We start from the raw sequence: 18,709 nt of genomic DNA on the forward strand, positions 1-18,709 counted from the left end.
TTCATTGTAACCAAACTGGATGTTACTTTGTTAGCAATTGTGCGGTTATACATAACTTGGCGTCAACACGCGAAATATGCTTAATTCATTTGTAACAGTAACGAAACGCATCTTAAGTTTAGTGCCAACAGTAACAAACCCTTTCTTACTGAAGACGTGATCAGGAGAAACGAGCTCTTCTGTAAATTCGAACTCTCTGGATAAAATGTTTGCGTTTGTTTGGTTTCGTTTTGTTTGGTTTCGTTTTGTTGGTTTCGTTTTGTTTGGTTTCGTTTTGTTGGTTTCGTTTCGTTTGGTTTCGTTTCGCAAAGTACAGCAAGCCTTTCTTGATAGGTTCTTGTCTTTGCCTTCGCCCAAATCAGACGGAATTATGGAAGTTGGAAAAATATCGAATTCATACGGTCTAACCTGTGCTGTGGAAGTGATGGGAAGGGGGTGGGGAGGGATGAGGAAAACAAATGGAACAGGGCAGAGGTGAGATAAGAGAGGCTGTAGAAATCGGCGGAGCGTTTTTTCACAGAGTTCGGTTTTTTTCTTTAAGTTGTGATTGCTTTAAATTTGTAGTTTCACGGATAAAATCGCTGGAAATTGTTTAAACGAGGGAGGCGATACATTCCGCTAATTTGATGGTCAGGATTCACTGGAAATCTTGAATTTGGAAAGAAGCACATGACGAAATTTGCGTCTAATGAACAGTGTGAGTCAAAGAAGATGTGGACAATTCAGAAGGCCAGGCTACATTTTTTATCTAAACAAAGATGGCGGCCGCTAGCGAGTTTCCAACAGAACTTTCTACCCATCCTTTGGGTCTCATAGCTCTTATGGGACTTGATGTTAGTCAGAAACCTTTGCACAAAGCTATCTGGGAGTCTTTTTCTGTGAACAGGCATCCTGAGAGAGTTCCATTATCTTTTCGACTTCTGCCCATTGATCACGAATTTCCCAAAGCAAAATCAAAGGTGAGCTAAACCATATATTTCTGTTAAGTTTAATTGCCCTTAAATCCCTTGATTACGTTAAATCCTTATTTTTGACGTCTACCGTGTTGGCATGCATGCTTTGAAGAACGAGGCAGAACACAAAAGGATGCGACTGGACGAGACGTAAATAAGTGGCCTTGTATTATATTCTTAAAGTTTTACCTGTCTTCCTTGTTTACATTTAACTTCTTCCAATAGGGTGGAAGCTCTCTTGAAGCATTCTCTTGTTGGCAGACTGCCCTATCGAGGTCGCTTTAATTAGCTTCACTAAAACGACATTGAACTCCCAGAAGAAAGTTCTCCAGTTGATGCATCAGAAAAAAAATTGCCAATGAATGTATATCTCAAATCCGTTATGCTCTTGGGTTTTATTTTTTAACAAAGCACTTGTTTGTTCCTAACAAAACATTTCAACATTTTTCATGATGGTCAGATAATGTTGCAGTATGTGGGGCCCCTGTCATTGAAAATCCTTTCAGATATATGTAGTAGTGAAAGATCTCATAGAGTAACAGTAGACCACTGGTAGTTAGCTTTTCCAAAACCTCTGCCTACTCAAGTATATGCCAGCTTTTTGTTACAGAGTCTTCCTCTCTTATAGCGTTCTACCTACGAGTGGTACTTGCCAAAGGGTATCTTAAAGACAAAGTGGATGTACAAACATCTTTATCTCTCCCCTGCCGTGGTGGTGATGTTTTATGAGTTGGATTGGGATGATGCTCAGTGGAAAGACAGGCAAACTGAATGTGCTTCAAAACTAGAAAGAGTCAGGTAATAATTAGAGAATGAGTATGATATCTTACTCCTCTACAATAGTGAATTTCACCCCTTTAACTTCCATGATCTCATTAACATTCTCCCAACTGCTTTCTATACAATTCTTATGATCTTAGTTCAGAGAATTTGGTACTGGATCAAATAATAATTCCCCTGATATATACTTTTCTATATTCCCTTGTCTGTTTAAAATTGTATTAATATTATATTGAGAAATTCTGTCTTGGTCACTCATGGAAGTTAAAGGGTTAATCATGGTTAATGACATGGCTGAAAATTGTTAAATAAATGTGACAAGCGTGGTTTGATTATTAGATAAGAAGGGTGCACTGTATATGCTGCAGACACTCTGGAAAACCCCTTATCTGCCAAGCTACAATCCGATACAAGTTATAATAGAGCATAACAAAATTCCAGCACAGCCACTTTCATACTTATCAGTTCATCAAGTGCTTAAAGAATATTTATTTAATCACTTTCACCAGAGTATGGTGAGGGTCGCACAACAGAGCGAGGCTCTAAGTTAAGTGTGCCCAATATCCCACCCATCCCACCCCAGGGGAGGACATCCATCACACAGTAATCTCGTGTGTGGGAATTTAATGTCTCCTACCCCAACCTTGCAGGAGACGGGACCTCCATTTATTCATCCCCATCTGAGAAGACTAGAATATCTAACCATTTCTTGATGTTATAGAAAGACAGCAAATTCTCCTCAATTATTTTAAGACCCTGAGTGTTGGTCTGGCCGGGACTCGAACCCTCGATCTCCCGCACAACAGTCCATGTTCTATTTATTGAGCTAACTAAGAGGCGGTTGAATCATAGAATAGACCTTGTACAGTTCATATGAACAACTCTGGATTTTATAACTTCAATCCTGTGCATTAAACCATATAAAGCAATCTGTTAATATCTGAGCAGGACCAACCTCCAAGACCAGAACACCAAGGTTGCTGTGGTTCTTATTCATCCCCATCTGAGAAGACTAGAATATCTAACCATTTCTTGATGTTATAGAAAGACAGCAAATTCTCCTCAATTATTTTAAGACCCTGAGTGTTGGTCTGGCCGGGACTCGAACCCTCGATCTCCCGCACAACAGTCCATGTTCTATTTATTGAGCTAACTAAGAGGCGGTTGAATCATAGAATAGACCTTGTACAGTTCATATGAATAACTCTGGATTTTATAACTTCAATCCTGCACATTAAACCATATAAAGCAATCTGTTAATATCTGAGCAGGACCAACCTCCAAGACCAGAACACCAAGGTTGCTGTGGTTCTTATCCAAAAAAATGCTCCCCTTCCTCCAGGTAAAGATTAATTATGATCATTGGCAATGAGAACTGTTTTATACATAAATGCATATGTATTGATAAGATGTTGTCATTCAGTGAATGACAGACATACATGGAAAAAAATAATTTTAACTGCACCCAGCAGTAGTCAAATTCACCACCTTCTGATAAGTGTTCATCACTCTACTACCGGACTGAGCGATAAAAAAACTTGTGACAACTCAGAAGATCATAGGTTTAACTCCTATACAGTTTATATTACTAGGAGTTCCTTTTCTACAAGTGTTTTCCTTTAATTTTCTGAAAGTTGCATTACAATCTCATACATTGTATCTGCACCTACGGTATCTATCTGTTTTTACTTCTGTCTCTGTTCTTCCTCTGTGCCTCTGTGCCTCTGTGCCTCTGTGCCTCTGTGTCTCTGTGCCTCTGTGCCTCTGTGCCTCTGTGCCTCTGTGCCTCTGTGCCTCTGTGCCTCTGTGCCTCCCTACAACTGAACTACTCCCTAACTGTGGTGATCATGTTATTTATGCTAGTAACAAGCAACTGCAAGGTAAATCTTAAAAATCCGCCAGAAGAGAAATATATATCATTTATTGGATCAGGCATTCCTTTGGGTAAAAAACTGTGTCTGAAGTCTTGAGTATTAAGCAAGACTTCAGTCCATAATCAAATCAAGTGAGAGTTTTTTCCCAATATGGACTGACCTAGACAACTAAATAACTCCTTTGTTTATATATTATTTATTTGCGGGTTTGTTTGTTTATGTTTTTTTGCTTTGCAACAAATATCATAGAAAAAATTTTTAACCATATTTTAACAAGCTGGACCAGTTAATGGCCTTCAATAAACAAATCAGAAAATATATTTTACTTTATTTATTTCTATACCAAGAGGTTTTGAGTTACTGTACCTTTCATGAAGGAAATTCTTGCTTTCTTTATACATCACAGGTGATGATTTACAAGCACTAGAAAGAGCAGCAACACTGTGCAGTGCATGTGACCTATCAGCCAAATCATTGTTTGTCCTTCCACATACAGATCACTTGATTGGCTACACAATCAGGTATCTGTACAAAATTGATTATTTTAGATTAATTTTCATGAGATTGGTTTTCATTGGCTATGCAACAAGCCCAACTTTTGTCAAATATGGGAAAAGATATTAATATTTGGTGAGAGTTTTATATTTTTGTTAGACTAGTGTATTTAGTTTAGCCATACAAGAAAAATAACAAAACAGGACACAATTAAGACTAGTTTTTAGTTAGAAGTATAAGGAAAAAGTAACAGTGAGGCTGAAAGAAATTGGAAAATTTATGCATGAGTTAATAAGTTTGCAGGAAATCAGAGGTTACCAATGATTGTTAATTTAATTTAATTTAATTTAATAACTTCTAGAGCGCTATTTTCATTCAATGATCAACAGCGCTTAACAACTTAGAATACTACAGTAAATTCAAATTTATAAAACTAATTACATGTACATTAATATTGACAATGTATGTTGAAAATAAGAATAATATGGAATGTCCATAACAAGGATCTTAATTAGGAATAAGGATCTTAATAAGGAACTTAGTTAGTAATACTAATAAAAGTAATTGTCAGACAGGGTACTTTGAGAAAGCTGCACGAAATAAATAAGTTTTCAGCTTACATTTAAAAGTGGAAAATGATTGAATATCACGTAGTTCAGCTGGCAGAGCATTCCATTCCATTTAACAAATCAACAGTGGTTTGGTGTGGTCTATACTTTTATCAACAACAACATTCCTCATCACGGTGGTCAAAATGTTGTGGAGCCAGGTGAGTCCACAAAAAATTCTGATCACTCTGATGACAGATATTGTTGATAAGAGTACAGACCACACTTAACCACTGTTCAATTTGTTTTTTACCACAATCATTATATCAACCTCAAATAAAATGATTCTTCTAGTACATGACATGTTGCATGACTCGTTGACATTAGCAGTGTTGTCCATACTGTTATTAATAACAATGGCGAGTTGGCCAATTAGATTGTGACATTACTGCTAATTGTGGTAAAAAGTCATATGCATTTCTCAAGGCTTTCCTAAGCGAGTGAACATCCTCTCTATTGGTTTGGGTTTTGGTCTGATTAAATGATCTTGCTAAAATTTAATATCTTATTCAGTCATTGGAAATAAAATTCATACAGCTTATAAAATAAAAAGGGTTGAAGTGTGAAACTTATGAGATGAATATTCTCTTTCTTTTCTTTTGTTGTAAGACTGGAGAATGCTTTTTATGATTTAGCACAGAGTTATTACCATGGAGAATGTAGGAGAGTTAAAGCTCACAAGGTGAGATTGGAATCCTAAGAATGTGGGAGAAAGGGAAGAAGGACCAGGAGGGGCCAAAAAGCCCTTATTTACTTCATGCTACAGAAAATAGGCAGCTGCAGTAGCGAACGTAATAAACTGTGTCTTCTGTTGAGTGGTCCTGGTCTAAAGTTTATTTTCAATTGTCACTGTTTACTTTGTCTTGTAAATGTAGATGGATGAAACAGATTGAAGATGAAGCCACAGTTTCTGAGGGTCTTGCATTAAATTTTCAATAAGTCACTTAAGAGGGGAAAAGATAGCTCTCTGGTTTTCATTTTGGACTCTTTGATTAAACTGCCTTTAGTACAACTTAAAACCAGGTATAAAGCAATTGGGTTTTTTGGTAGGACACTTCCCCTACTAAGTAACTTTCTCTCCTTGGATCAAGGACAGAAAAGTAGGAGTAGATATTCTCTGCCTAGTAGAAAAGAGTGCCAAACTTCTGGGTCATATACATGCTTGAAGCAGTCTTGCCTGGTAGTGCATTGCAATGTTTCTACATAATACCTTTTGGTGACCAGAATTAGCAACAAAATAAGTTTATGTAGTAGCAGAAAGGAGTGGTAAAGTTTTATCAATGTTAGGAATGAAGTGACACTTAATGTTTCCATTCCCTTTATGATCATAGGAATTTCTTAACAAAGGAACTCATCAGGTGAGAACTTCATGTAGCTAAAACTATTATTTTATGCCAAAATTTAAAGTAATGGATAATCTGCTCAAACTATGGGCAAGTAATTCATGGCAGTCTCCATATAGACTCCCTGTTACCCAGTCTCCATATAGACTCCCTGTTACCCATTCTCCCTGTGTACCCTGTGTACCCTGTGTACCCTGTGTACCCTGTGTACCCTGTGTACCCTGTGTACCCGTGTGTACCCTGTGTACCCTGTGTACCCGTGTGTACCCTGTGTACCCTGTGTACCCTGTGTACCCTGTGTACCCGTGTGTACCCGTGTGTACCCTGTGTACCCTGTGTACCCTGTGTACCCGTGTGTACCCTGTGTACCCTGTGTACCCTGTGTACCCTGTGTACCCTGTGTACCCTGTGTACCCTGTGTACCCTGTGTACCCTGTGTACCCGTGTGTACCCTGTGTACCCTGTGTACCCTGTATACCCTGTGTACCCATGTGTACTCTGTGTACCCTGTGTACCCCGTGTACCCTGTGTACCATGTGTACCCTGTGTACACACGGGTACACAGGGTACACAGGGTACACAGGGTACACACGGGTACACACGGGTACACAGGGTACACAGGGTACACACGTGTACCCTGTGTACACACGGGTACACAGGGTACACAGGGTACACACGGGTACACAGGGTACACAAGGTACACACGGGTACACAGGGTACACACGGGTACACAGGGTACACGGGTACACAGGGTACACAGGGTACACAGGGTACACATGGGTACACACGGGTACACAGGGTACACAGGGTACACACGGGTACACAGGGTACACACGGGTACACAGGGTACACACGGGTACACAGGGTACACACGGGTACACAGGGTACACACGGGTACACAGGGTTCACAGGGTACACACGAGTACACAGGGTACACACGGGTACACAGGGTACACAGGGTACACACGGGTACACAGGGTACACAGGGTACACAGGGAGAATGGGTAACAGGGAGTCTATATGGAGACTGGGTAACAGGGAGTCTATATGGAGACTGCCATGAATTACTTGCCAAACTATGGAAGTACCGGTACATTCATTTGAAGGCTGAGGGAAAGAATTGGCTAGAATTATAAACAGAAAAAGTGTTTTAATATCAGCTTTGTGGCAGTGGTGGTGGTGTGTTTAGGAAGCTGGGTTCATGTAATTCCTCTCCTTAAGAGTTGCCTTGAAGTGTTTCTCTGTTGATGTCTGTTTTGTGCCCACCTAAGACATTCCTAGACACATTTCTATCTGCACATGGCCACAATTCATAGGTGTCTTCTTTTGCTTCTCTACTGTTGTCCTAGCTGTTGTTAGTACGACACCAATTCAAGGTTGCCTTCTTCAATGAGCTAAGACAGGACCCTCACTCTGCTATCAAGTAAGTTTGTCTGCATTTATTTTTTTATTGATCTTGCAGTGACAACAATAAGTTTGCCAAAAGGCAGACCAAAATGTTTACCCCTTTTTTTCAGATAAGGGGTCAGGAAGGAAAAGGAACTTTCAAGGCTGTTAGCCTAACTTAGTGTTAAATGGTTAATGGAAAAAAATTTAAAAGAAAAGAATAAAACAAAAAAAAAAAAAAGAAATGAAAAATTTCAAAAAGGACACACTGTGAAAATATTACACAACATAATGTGCAGCAGACCACACTGTTTGTCTCGGAAATATGAGTAGCACGAGCCAGTACTTGTTGTAGGATGTTCATGAGATGTCCCAAGGTTTAAGAGTTAGAACAATGGGGGAGAAGGAACAAATTTTTTTAAAAGAAAATGATGGAGTATTTTGTAGTTTTGCATCTCTCACTTTAAATTTAGACCACCCACAGTGAAGAAGAAAGGTTGTTCTACCTTGCCACATGACAGCCACAACACAGTTTACCAAAATTGGCAACTCCTGCTTCAAATTTCTTCCCCAAAAATTTTCAATCTTCTTGCCTTGGGGACATTACACCTTTAACTCCCAATTTAATTACATTATTAAACAGTTACTAGACATCAACTGATTGATGTAAGACATTGTTCATTTTAACCTCAGGCACTACAGGCAGGCTTACAGTCTTCTTGGAGAAATCAAGACAGTGGATATGAATATGCTAGAGATCAAAGTTGTTGCAGGATTTATTAATTACAAGGTTTGTTTTTTTTATACATTTTAGAACTCTAGATAGTATATTTAACAAATTGACAGTGACAATGATATTCATGATCACAGTGGTCATTTTTTATCAATCATCTGACAGATTTGTCGTCTAAGTTTCCAAGCTTCAGCCCCATTAGATGCCATATCTCAATTCAGAAGGCATGTGGATTTGTTCAAGGAAAAGGTTGGCTGCCCTGACTTAGCCTTTGAACACTCAGCCTGGCTCTCTAAACAGTGAGTACTTTTTCACTTAGCGCATAGCCACCTTAAACCATAGACCCTTTGCTTAAGTCTCCTTGCTCTTGACTAGTGGGTCAATTTGTTATTTTCCTATAAGCTTACACATGTACAGCTATAAAATCTAGGGGGAGGGGGGAGGGTGTTAATCTGCCTTTCCTTTAAATCCAGAGGGAAGGGGGAAGGTGTTAATCTGTCTTTCCTGTAAATCCAGGGGGAAGGGGAGGGTGTTCATCTGCCTTTCCTGTAAATCCAGGGGGAGGGGGAGGGGTGTTCATCTGCCTTTCCTGTAAATCCAGGGGGAGGGGGAAGGGTGTTAATCTGCCTTTCCTGTAAATCCAGGGAAGAGAGGAGGGTGTTAATCTGCCTTTCCTGTAAATACATGTAGAATCAAATCCTGGGAGATAACCTGTAGTTTCTTCATACTATGGAGACTTAATGACAAGCTTTGATGTGGTGGGGCCTATTTGATTTGTGTTCAAGAACTTTTTTCACTTTCAAAGAAACCAAATCTGTGACCAGGATCTAGCATCCTCTAGTTTTTTGATAACATTAGGTAAAGTTTGAATGAAAGTTTTGACCTAACTGTTCAACTTAATGGAGCTGAAGTGATGAAAAATAGATTTTCAAGGATTCTTTTTCGTCAGTTCAGTGTTGAATTCCCAGTTATCAAATTTATTTAGTGCAATATGCGATATGATAGAGAACCACAGAGGCTTAATTATTAACAAGCTATGTAAATACAGGTTCAGTTTATTTGGAGAACTGTTTGATGAAGCCATCAGGAATGGGTTGACTGCCCTACAGGTAATAATGTAGACGATCTGTGTATGCATGAATGAAATATGTATTCATTAAACCCCAAACAACAATATGTGTATCACAAAAAATGGAGATCATTATTTAAATTCTCACAAATTTTGGCAAGTGTTCTGATGGTACATGTAGATGATGTCATGTGTAAACACTAACAGAAATTCTGCATGAGCATTCCCTTATCCCTCACTGGTGGGTTGGCCTCTAAGTCAATCGGTATATTGACACAACACAGCATTTGCTTTGAGTATTGTTATTTAGAATTGAAAATCATCTCCCATTATCCTATATTGCTAATGATAATTATATGTGATCTGAAAGAATTTGCAAGGGAGTGATTTTCTGTTTTGATGATAATTTTTTGTCACCTCTTGCCTATCTTGATGATCTTTCCTCCTGACTGATTAAATTTGATCATAAACTGAAAGAGGCAAGTAATATATAGGGTTGATGTAGATGTACCCAAAAAAGTTGTTAAATCTTGATTAGTGACTGATTAGAGTGTTTGAATCAGCCGTAGTCTCGCATTCTGGTTAAGGCTAACCTGCTATTTAATTACAGACTCAACACCCAGGGTTTTACTACCAACAAGCAGCGAACAATGCCATTGTCAGGAGACAGCTTTGCCAGGGCTTATGTCATGTAAGTGAAATTGTCATGTCTGAGGATTGCGGAGAAAGTTCTGAAGGAACAGCAATTTTAAAACAAACATTACGTTTTTCCTTTTTTGTTGAAAGTTATTAGTCAAGCTTATGTTGAAGATTAGAACTATCAATAAATTTTGAAGTGCAATTTATTTCCCAAGGATTTTCCACTCTGTAGGTTGGGCTACATGTACATGTGTGGAAAATCCTGGAAAAGAGTGACTGACTGTAGAGGCGAAATCTCCTTGGGAGAGTTATCAAAAACATATCCTATGATCCAAATGTATTACAAAAGACCTTGTTTTTACCAATTCAGGCATGTACACCAAACCCCCCTCCACCCCTCCCAGCAGTATTGGTAAAACCAAACAGTGGTCACCTCTTGGTAAAGTTTAAAAAGAGCACAAAATTCAACATTGTTAAGGGGAGAGGCTAAAAAGGTTTCACTTGGTAATATTGTGTTAAGTGCCTTACTTCAACCCTCCCTTGTAGTCTGGGTAAGGTTGAATGTAAACCAGTGGTAGGAGAGGGTCATAGAGTCGCTTCAGAATACACCCAACCAATAATTGATCTAGCACCACCCAACAAGGTCATTTGTTATCTGTCAGTAATTAAATTCTATTGTTCACCCAGTTTGATGAGTTACTTTCTGATTAACACATTTGTATCTATTTTTGATTCATGTCTAGAGCACCACTCCACTTAATATGAATCCCTTAGAAAATGCTGGAAATCTTGACTTCTATGGTCATAGACCTTGGAGGCAAGGGTTTCAAGGTAACTGAAAAAGTTCTTGTCTGGTGAAGTGCTTTATAGAGTAAACACCCAAGCTGTTAAACTTTAACATTCATGAGTGACCAAGACAGACTTTCTTCTTACAATTATCAATTACCACCAGACAATTGAGGGGAACTGGGCATGAGGGAAGTATCAATTGGGGGATGATTAGTTAATCTGTTACCAATTTCTCAGAACTAACAGCATAAGAATTATATTGTATGGCAGACAACAAAGAGAATTACTAATGAGATCTAGGGAGTGAAGGGGTGTAGAAAATCAGAGTTACCTTCTTTTCAAATCACATTTTCAATGAAAAGCCTCCTTTTCATTCCATCATATAAGAGAAAACATTTTATGTATTAAAAAACTGTGGGAAAAAGTTTTCTTAAACTTTGGCAATCTTATGTAAAACTTGATCTGTAGAGATGCATTCCTATCATTTGTAGAACCAGTGGTTTAATCCTTTCAGTCCCAAGTTCTCATGACTAATTCTCTTTACTGTCTACTTTATAATTCTTGTGATGATTGTTAGTTGGGAGGATTTGGTACTGGATCAACTAATATATATATCTTATTAACCAAGCGCGAGGGCCCTACTGGGAGAATATCGGCCTGAGGTCTTGACAGTATGGACCTCGCTGCGCTCGTTCCGTACAAAAAAGACCGAGGGCCGATAGTCTTCCAGTACGGTCCCGAGCAAGCTTGGTTAATAAGAGATTTATTATACGACTGAAGTTGAAAGGGACGCAAGTGCGGTATCATTTGGGACAGTGCCCAGTCCAATACTGAGAGAATATTGACCGGCAATAGAGCATTTTGATTTGTTGATTTTAGTTATTGGCCCTCTTACTGCCCGAGTCGTGTAATAAATCCCTTTATTACACAACTCGGGCAGTCAGAGGGCCAATAACTAAAATCAACCAATCAAAATGCTCTATTACTGGTCCAATATTCTCTAAGTATTGGACCGGGCACTGTCCCGAATGGTCCCGAATGATACCACACTTGTGTCCCTTTGAACTTCAGTCGTATAATAAATCTCTTATTAACCAAGCTTGCTCGGGACCGTACTGGAAGAACATCGGCCCTCGGTCTTTTTTGTATGGACCGAGCGCAGCGAGGTCCATACTGTCAAGACTTCGGGCCAATATTCTCCCAGTACGGCCCTCGCGCTTGGTTAATACGATATATTTATTGATATTTTTCCTTACTCTCGTCACTAGTGTACTGATATTGTATTGATTCTGCGAGGAAAAATTCTGTATTGGTCACTTATGCTTTGAGGATATAAAGAGTTTATCGTATTTGTAGGAACAGAACCACCAGATGCAGGAATAGAAAAGGCTGGAATTATAGCCTTACAATCTCAAGAAATACAGGTGGACCATTCAGTAAGTGCACTCTAGTGTTAGAAAAGGCTGGAATTATAGCCTTACAATCTCAAGAAATACAGGTGGACCATTCAGTAAGTGCACTCTAGTGTTAGAAAAGGCTGGAATTATAGCCTTACAATCTCAAGAAATACAGGTGGACCATTCAGTAAGTGCACTCTAGTGTTTGGAAGATCCTGGCCCGTGAAATGTGGGTGGAGGTTATGCAACATTGCAAACTTTCATTTTGGGAAATATTAAGGCCAGGGAAATGTCAGAGATAAGTTGGGTTAGAGATGATTTAAGTTGTGCCAAAAAATTTAGGTAAAATGCAGGTTGAGATAGAACTGTACATTTTTGCATGTACACAAGTGCATCCATGGCCTAGCACCAGATTATCAAATCTTTGACAATAAATTATGAAGTAGGGGATCTGCTAATAAAAGTTGCTCCTTGCAAGGGCTTCAAAATTCCAGTATGTAATGGTCTGTTACTATAGTAATTTTGATCATTAACCAGAGAGAAGGGTAATATTACAACCATGTTCAGGGACTCTTGTCTAAACACACTTATCAAGCAATGAGAACGCACATACTTTCTTGAAAATTTTATGAACCTTTTTGGGAAATAGCGTTACCATATATCTCTTTATTTATGATAACTTGCTTTGTATATTTGGTTGAGGTAATATTGGCTACTCTTTTTTTCTTGCAGTGGATTATAATTCCCCTTCTCAGTAGTGCAGTGGCACAGTTTAAAAAGTACAAGTCACCTAGGATGAAAAGATACCTGAGTAAGTTGAGAGGTGTGCTGGCCTCATGGTTAGCGTGCTCTACTCCGGTTGAGTGGTCCGGGTTTGAGCCCTGGCCTGGGACATTGTGTTGTGTTCTTGGGCAAGACACTTTACTCTCACAGTGCCTCTCTTCACCCAGGAGAATGAAATGGGTACCAGCGAATTTATTGCTGGGGGTAACTCTGTGATGGACTAGTGTTACATCTAGGGAGGAGTAGAAATACTCCTAGCTGCTTCATACTACGGAAACTGGAGTTGAGTACCAGCCCAATGGGCCACTTGGCTCATAAGCAGGCTTCACCTTTACCTTTTTTACTTTAAAAGTTTACAAGATGCAACTAAAAGCTCTGCTTTTGTTTTCTTGTAATGGTGTAGCTAGTGCCTTTAAAAGTTATGTTTTGATTTCATGAATTCCATTTGATTAGTGTTGTTTACAAAGGCAAGTTTTATGGGAATTGATGAGACCTCTGCACCACATTTACCGTGTCACTTTCCTTTTACCCTTGTTTTACAAAAAGATAGGTAAGGGGGCATTTCTTGGAGGGCCCTAGTAACTTAACAGGCCTCGAAAGCTGTTCTGTTTCATTCAAGATCATTGGAGTTTCAAAAAGTTTGAAAATGATATAATAAAATGTCAGCTAAAGAAACAAAATGGACTGGTTGGGGAGCCAGGAACTATTCTCAATTCTCTAAATTTTCATTTTAAAATATGGCTTTTGGCCCATTAAGTTACTGGACCTTTCGAAAAACGGGCCCTAGTTCATTTTCTACATTCATAACCAATCTTCCAGGTTATAATTAACTTGATCTGTTTTGTTCGAACAAACTCTTGATCCTCCTTTGATTCTTCATTATGGAAAATTTGGGGGTATTCAGCGTTGTCATTAGAACATGTAATAGATCTGAATTGAGCTTATGAATTATACTTGCATAGCAACCAAGGTGTGTTGCAAAGCATGCAAAGAAACATGCCTATTTAGGGGGGCTTGGTGCATGCTCTTGCAGAAAAATTTGAATATTGAAATTCTCTGAAACATGATTTCCAGCATCGTGGGGCATATTTGAGTAGCCTTTTAACCAGACAATGACGTTAGAATCAGTTTAAATATATTTTTTTCTGACCCTGATCATAATTCACAAAGAAGCTGGCGCATAATGGTGTTACAGGCAGCAAGTTACTGCTGGTTAACGGCTTCTAATGACAACCATGGGCATTATCTATCAAATGGACCACACCGTAATTATAATAACCTGACAGAAACTTTACTCAGTGAACAACAACGAGACGTTTCTCTTTTAATTTTGCAGTGGTTCAAATGGGCGAGGAGTACTACCATGCTAGGGATTACAGTAAAGCCTTATTGTGAGTGTAGCATGAGGGAAAGTTTTAGTTTAGAATCAATAGTGGTCCAGTATTGCATTGGAGCTTTCACCACTCCATATGATTGATCTAGAAACTCCAGCCATCGTGTCTTTTAGTAAGGTGCTGAACTAAATCCTATTGTGATTAAGTTTTTCTTTCTTCTTCCTGCTCTTTAGGTTGTTCATTAGCATTGTTAACCCTTTAACTCTTAAGATCTGATGGTTAACTCTCCCCTCCACCTACCAATTCCTCTGACTAAGCTTACGCAAGTTGTTATGGATAGCGACTGTAAAAATAACTAGAATGCCTAGCAGTTATGCTGACTTACATGTATGAATTTTCTATAGAACTTTCTGGAAGATTCTGTTAGGGTTTGTAGTTATGATGTAATACTACCCAAGTAGTTATGTTGTAAGCGTCTGGAATGTTCTGTAATACCTTGTAGATGTTTATGAGACTCGGTCGTGTAGTAATAGTTGTTGTTGTTGTTGTTGTTGTTGTTGTTGTTGTCGGGAGTGACCGTCTGTTTGGAAAGCTGTACCAAGAGAGAGCTACTGTGGAAGATTGTTCATTTCGAGGAGATTTGGAGACAAATGTGAATTTATGTCAGTGGTATGCTAAGATATAGATTGTAGAGGGCTTATGTAAGTTATTGAGGATAATTACTGAATTGTCTTTTGGAGTCGCTCCTAAGTTAGAATATTACACGACGTTTAATATTAATAGTAGTTGAGTTTGTCACTACTGTCATTGTGTGGCTATTTTAGGTTGTTGGGAAAAGTCACGTGGGATTACCGCAGAGAAAAGTGGTGGTCACTTCTTACTTCAGTTTTAATCACATCACTGAGGTAAAGTTTTTTTGTGGTTAGTGCGACAAGATTTGTACTCCCCGCGAACCCAAGGTGAAATAATTTTCAATTGAGTTTGGAAAATTAGCCAGGATTGCATTAGTTTTGCATTAGTTCGCACTATGATTGGTCCAGAAAACTCGCACCATCCTATCAACTAATTTGACGCAAAACTGAAATCAATCGCGCTTTGGTCACTCGCGTTTTCCCGCGCTTTAGGTAGTTTACTTGTTTTCACTCTAAGCTATGATTGGTTCCTTGTGAAATTCCCCTTTACTGTGATTGGCTGTCGTATTAACTTTGGTTTTGGTTTTACGACGCGATCGAAAAGCCTGCTATCATTAGAATCGGTGATACTCTGTTGAGGTCGGTGGAAGGTTGGTTCATTTACATCGCAGACACAACTCGGACAAACAAAATAATTCCACGTCTGTTTAGTTTGACTCCTGAGTGCCTAAAATCAAAGTTTGTCTTCTTGTTTGACGTTTAATTATTGCAAGGGGTTGTTTATGAATAGCAATTTTGGGGCTAGAACATTCAAAACAGTGTTTCTTTTGCAAGTTCAAGTTTTAGATTTATTTCTTTATTCATACATTCTTAGTCCTCCTTACTCTTATTGTAGGTGTGCATACTTGGTTGGCAATGTGGAAGAATATATCACCCTTTCGCTGGAATTGATGGGAAGATGTATCCTTAAAAATCCTGCTTTTCATTCAAATAACTAAATGTAGCATTTTGTCTTGGCGAACTGAACAGTTAAACAGCTAGTTGAGCGTATTTCGATTGTGTTTGGTTAAACCATAGCTAATTTTACCATATTTATTCGATTAACCGCACACTTTGAATGGGCGCCAACCCTGTAGGTAAGAATAGTTGATAAGCGCCCAGCCTTGAATTATTTAACTATGTGGTGCTAGATTTAAGAGGAATAGTGCAACGGCAATCTTTGAATAAGATCCTGCTTAAGGCGATTTCCAAGTAAGGCCGAGAGAATGAAAAGTGCCTTTAAAACATAAGGTACTTAAGGTAGCTAACTAGTTAGGTTGCCAAAATTTACACAATTTAACGATTTTTAGGGAGTTGTATATTAAACAAGAGCCTCCATTTGACGCGAAAATACGCACGGATATTTATCTGCGGACATTACCTGATCCGAGATGCGACCGGTTTTCCGAGAGCGAAGCTCAAGGAAAACTGTGAGCTTCGAGGAACAGATTTTGCTCGAGGACAAATGTACGAGCATATCTTCGTGCCAAGTGGAGGCTACTGTGGTTTTTATTCTCCAAATATTTTTCGACGTGCGCGAAAAATGTTTTCGAACAGCTTACCGTTTACGGCGTGGGATGTTCACTTTTCAGTGTTCTTTGATACGATTTTATGAGCAAAAAAGTATGTTCCTTCTTCTGTAACAACCACACAACGTTTCTCATCTTAAATTAAATTTTAAGGGCAGAGTTTTTGGTATTGGACGTAAGGTTTGAAGATTGGGAAATATCACTTGGGGTTATTTCGTCGGATATCCCCAAGTTTTAGTTGGGGGATGTTCGGTCCCGTGATGCGTTTTGACCAATGGAGCGCGTGCAAAAATGCTTGTTGGATTATAAAGAAGAATATTAATATTTGTAGTTGTATTAAGCTGTGCAGAAATTTTCTTAGTCAAATTTACTGTATTGTAGATGATTAAGTACAGCATCTTACGAAATATGAGTGTTGTTGTGTAATTGGTAGAAGTCCTTGATTCAAGAAAATATCAGATGTTGAAAATTCACCCGAAGAAAAAACAAGATGTCAAACTAATCTCATTCACGTTATGTCGGTAAGGACTTACTTCAAATAGTCGCTTAAAGAGGGCCTGTGGGGGAATTTTCATCGTAGATCAAGTTTAAGCTAATTTCTCTGTTTTTACAACTCTGAAACCAGTCGCGGGTGATTTAGACTGAGAAAGCACGCGCGCGGCTGAACGCGCGGGAATAAGAACTTTCTTCCCGCGTGACTGGTCTTTCGCCTTTGTTCCACTCGCGTTGTCTCCGAGCGCTTGCTACAGGACAAGCATGAGACGAAATGCAACTGAATTTAGTGAAAAATATTTCTGGTTTGTTGTGAACCGTGAAAACTTTGCACGGCCTTTAGGTGGCTAGTACCAGTTTCCTCGCGCGGAGAAAAGTCACTCTTGCGTGACGCGCGAGAGAAACGTGCGAAAGAAGCGCGAGATCAAAAGATTAAGGTGGCTCGTACCGGTTTTCGTCTTTTTGATGGTTTGTAACTTTGAAAGAATACAACAGAAAGACTGACCAAGGCCAGTTGAACACTTTTACGGGGTTGAATTATATAATCATTGGTTATCCAAAAATAGGTGTCATTTCGTCACTAGCAGTTTCCATGGCAACGCTTTCAAAGGCTTATTCAGACGCATTTTTTAGCTTGTGGCTTAAATAATTCTAAAACTAACCCGGTGACCCCATGATTTTTTTTAGTGATTGCTTTTGGCACTTGAAAAGGAAAATGCACAAAGATATTTAAAAAATTCTACGGAGTGGAATTTCAGAAAATCTAGAAAAAAGGCAATTTTCAGACATCGCAAATTTCCTTCCGTAGAATTTTCTATTTTTTTTTTCTGATGAATGAAAAAATGAAAGAAAAACTTTATTTAAGTGTCTATGTTTTTAGCTATAAGCTAATGGGGGACACTAAAAAAATTTAAAAGTCACATTCATTTACATATGTAGATGATAGTTATTTACAGTAGATAATTAAAAAGATTATAAAGTTATTTAGTTAAGTTTTAAATTTCAACGAGAGTTGAAAGGTCGATGATTCTGAGGATTCCTTTCGACGTTATTATCATATTGGAACAATAAAAAGAAGGGGTCACCGGACTTGTTTTCATGCAATAGCTTTCGTGAGTTTAGCAATTTCCGCGCGCGTTCTCGCGCATTTAAAAATCTGGATTCTATAAGAGCGGCATTTCCTCGTGATCTGTTATAGCTACCGCTGACAATTGCGTGTGCTCGCGCGCGCGCCTACGATCTGATGTTTACAGACGTTTACTGCTAATTAAGAAAATCATCAAACAGCTGTCAAAGACAGCCTCCCGGGCTCATCTTAAAAATCCTACCACGACTTCTGGCTATATCATATTATTTTCCTTTAAGTTTCAAAGTCTTCCACTTTAGGTAGATTATCCTTCACTTGAGTTTATCTTTTTTCGCCGTCGCAAGATTTCATATCGGTTGAATACTTCTTTTAAATGTGAAGTAAAGCAACCTTTACTTCTCCAAAAGTCGTCTTATTTATCTTCGTTTCTATCTCCTGCATTCACAGTAGCCGCTCAATACATCAAATACAAGCTCTTAGGTAAACTTCTCACAAAAGTAGAAAAAAATTCCACGCGCCGCCATCTTTGTTTTGAATTTTCATCTTTTGATCTCGCGCTTCTTTCACACGTTTCTCTCGCGCACGTCACGCAAGAGTAACCTGTTCCCCGCGCGAGGAAACTGGTACGAGCCACCTTAAAATTCAAAACAAAGATGGCGGCGCGTGGATTTTTTTTTTACTTTTGTGAGAAGTTTACCTAAGAGCGTGTATTTGATGTGTTGAGCGGCCACAGGGAATGCAGGAGAT

At 38.8% G+C, this 18,709-nt stretch overlaps 1 protein-coding gene across 1 annotated transcript in view; it reads left to right on the plus strand.

The window, feature by feature from the left end:
* Positions 1–668: 668 nt before the first annotated feature.
* Positions 669–18,709, plus strand: part of LOC111339951 (trafficking protein particle complex subunit 11) — a 29,371-nt gene continuing 11,330 nt past the window's right edge. The window contains exons 1-18 of the mRNA XM_088743025.1: positions 669–959; positions 1,582–1,751; positions 3,005–3,075; positions 4,014–4,128; positions 5,320–5,392; positions 6,042–6,068; positions 7,403–7,476; positions 8,133–8,229; positions 8,338–8,471; positions 9,221–9,281; positions 9,852–9,932; positions 10,624–10,711; positions 12,026–12,105; positions 12,799–12,877; positions 14,186–14,240; positions 15,008–15,088; positions 15,711–15,775; positions 16,843–16,904. Coding sequence (XP_088599151.1) covers positions 759–959; positions 1,582–1,751; positions 3,005–3,075; positions 4,014–4,128; positions 5,320–5,392; positions 6,042–6,068; positions 7,403–7,476; positions 8,133–8,229; positions 8,338–8,471; positions 9,221–9,281; positions 9,852–9,932; positions 10,624–10,711; positions 12,026–12,105; positions 12,799–12,877; positions 14,186–14,240; positions 15,008–15,088; positions 15,711–15,775; positions 16,843–16,904 — 1,614 coding nt within the window. The 5' untranslated portion in view covers positions 669–758. The remainder of the gene's footprint in view (positions 960–1,581; positions 1,752–3,004; positions 3,076–4,013; positions 4,129–5,319; positions 5,393–6,041; positions 6,069–7,402; positions 7,477–8,132; positions 8,230–8,337; positions 8,472–9,220; positions 9,282–9,851; positions 9,933–10,623; positions 10,712–12,025; positions 12,106–12,798; positions 12,878–14,185; positions 14,241–15,007; positions 15,089–15,710; positions 15,776–16,842; positions 16,905–18,709) is intronic.

This window comes from Stylophora pistillata, chromosome 13 (assembly GCF_964205215.1).
Source record: "Stylophora pistillata chromosome 13, jaStyPist1.2, whole genome shotgun sequence".
NCBI lineage: Eukaryota > Metazoa > Cnidaria > Anthozoa > Scleractinia > Pocilloporidae > Stylophora > Stylophora pistillata.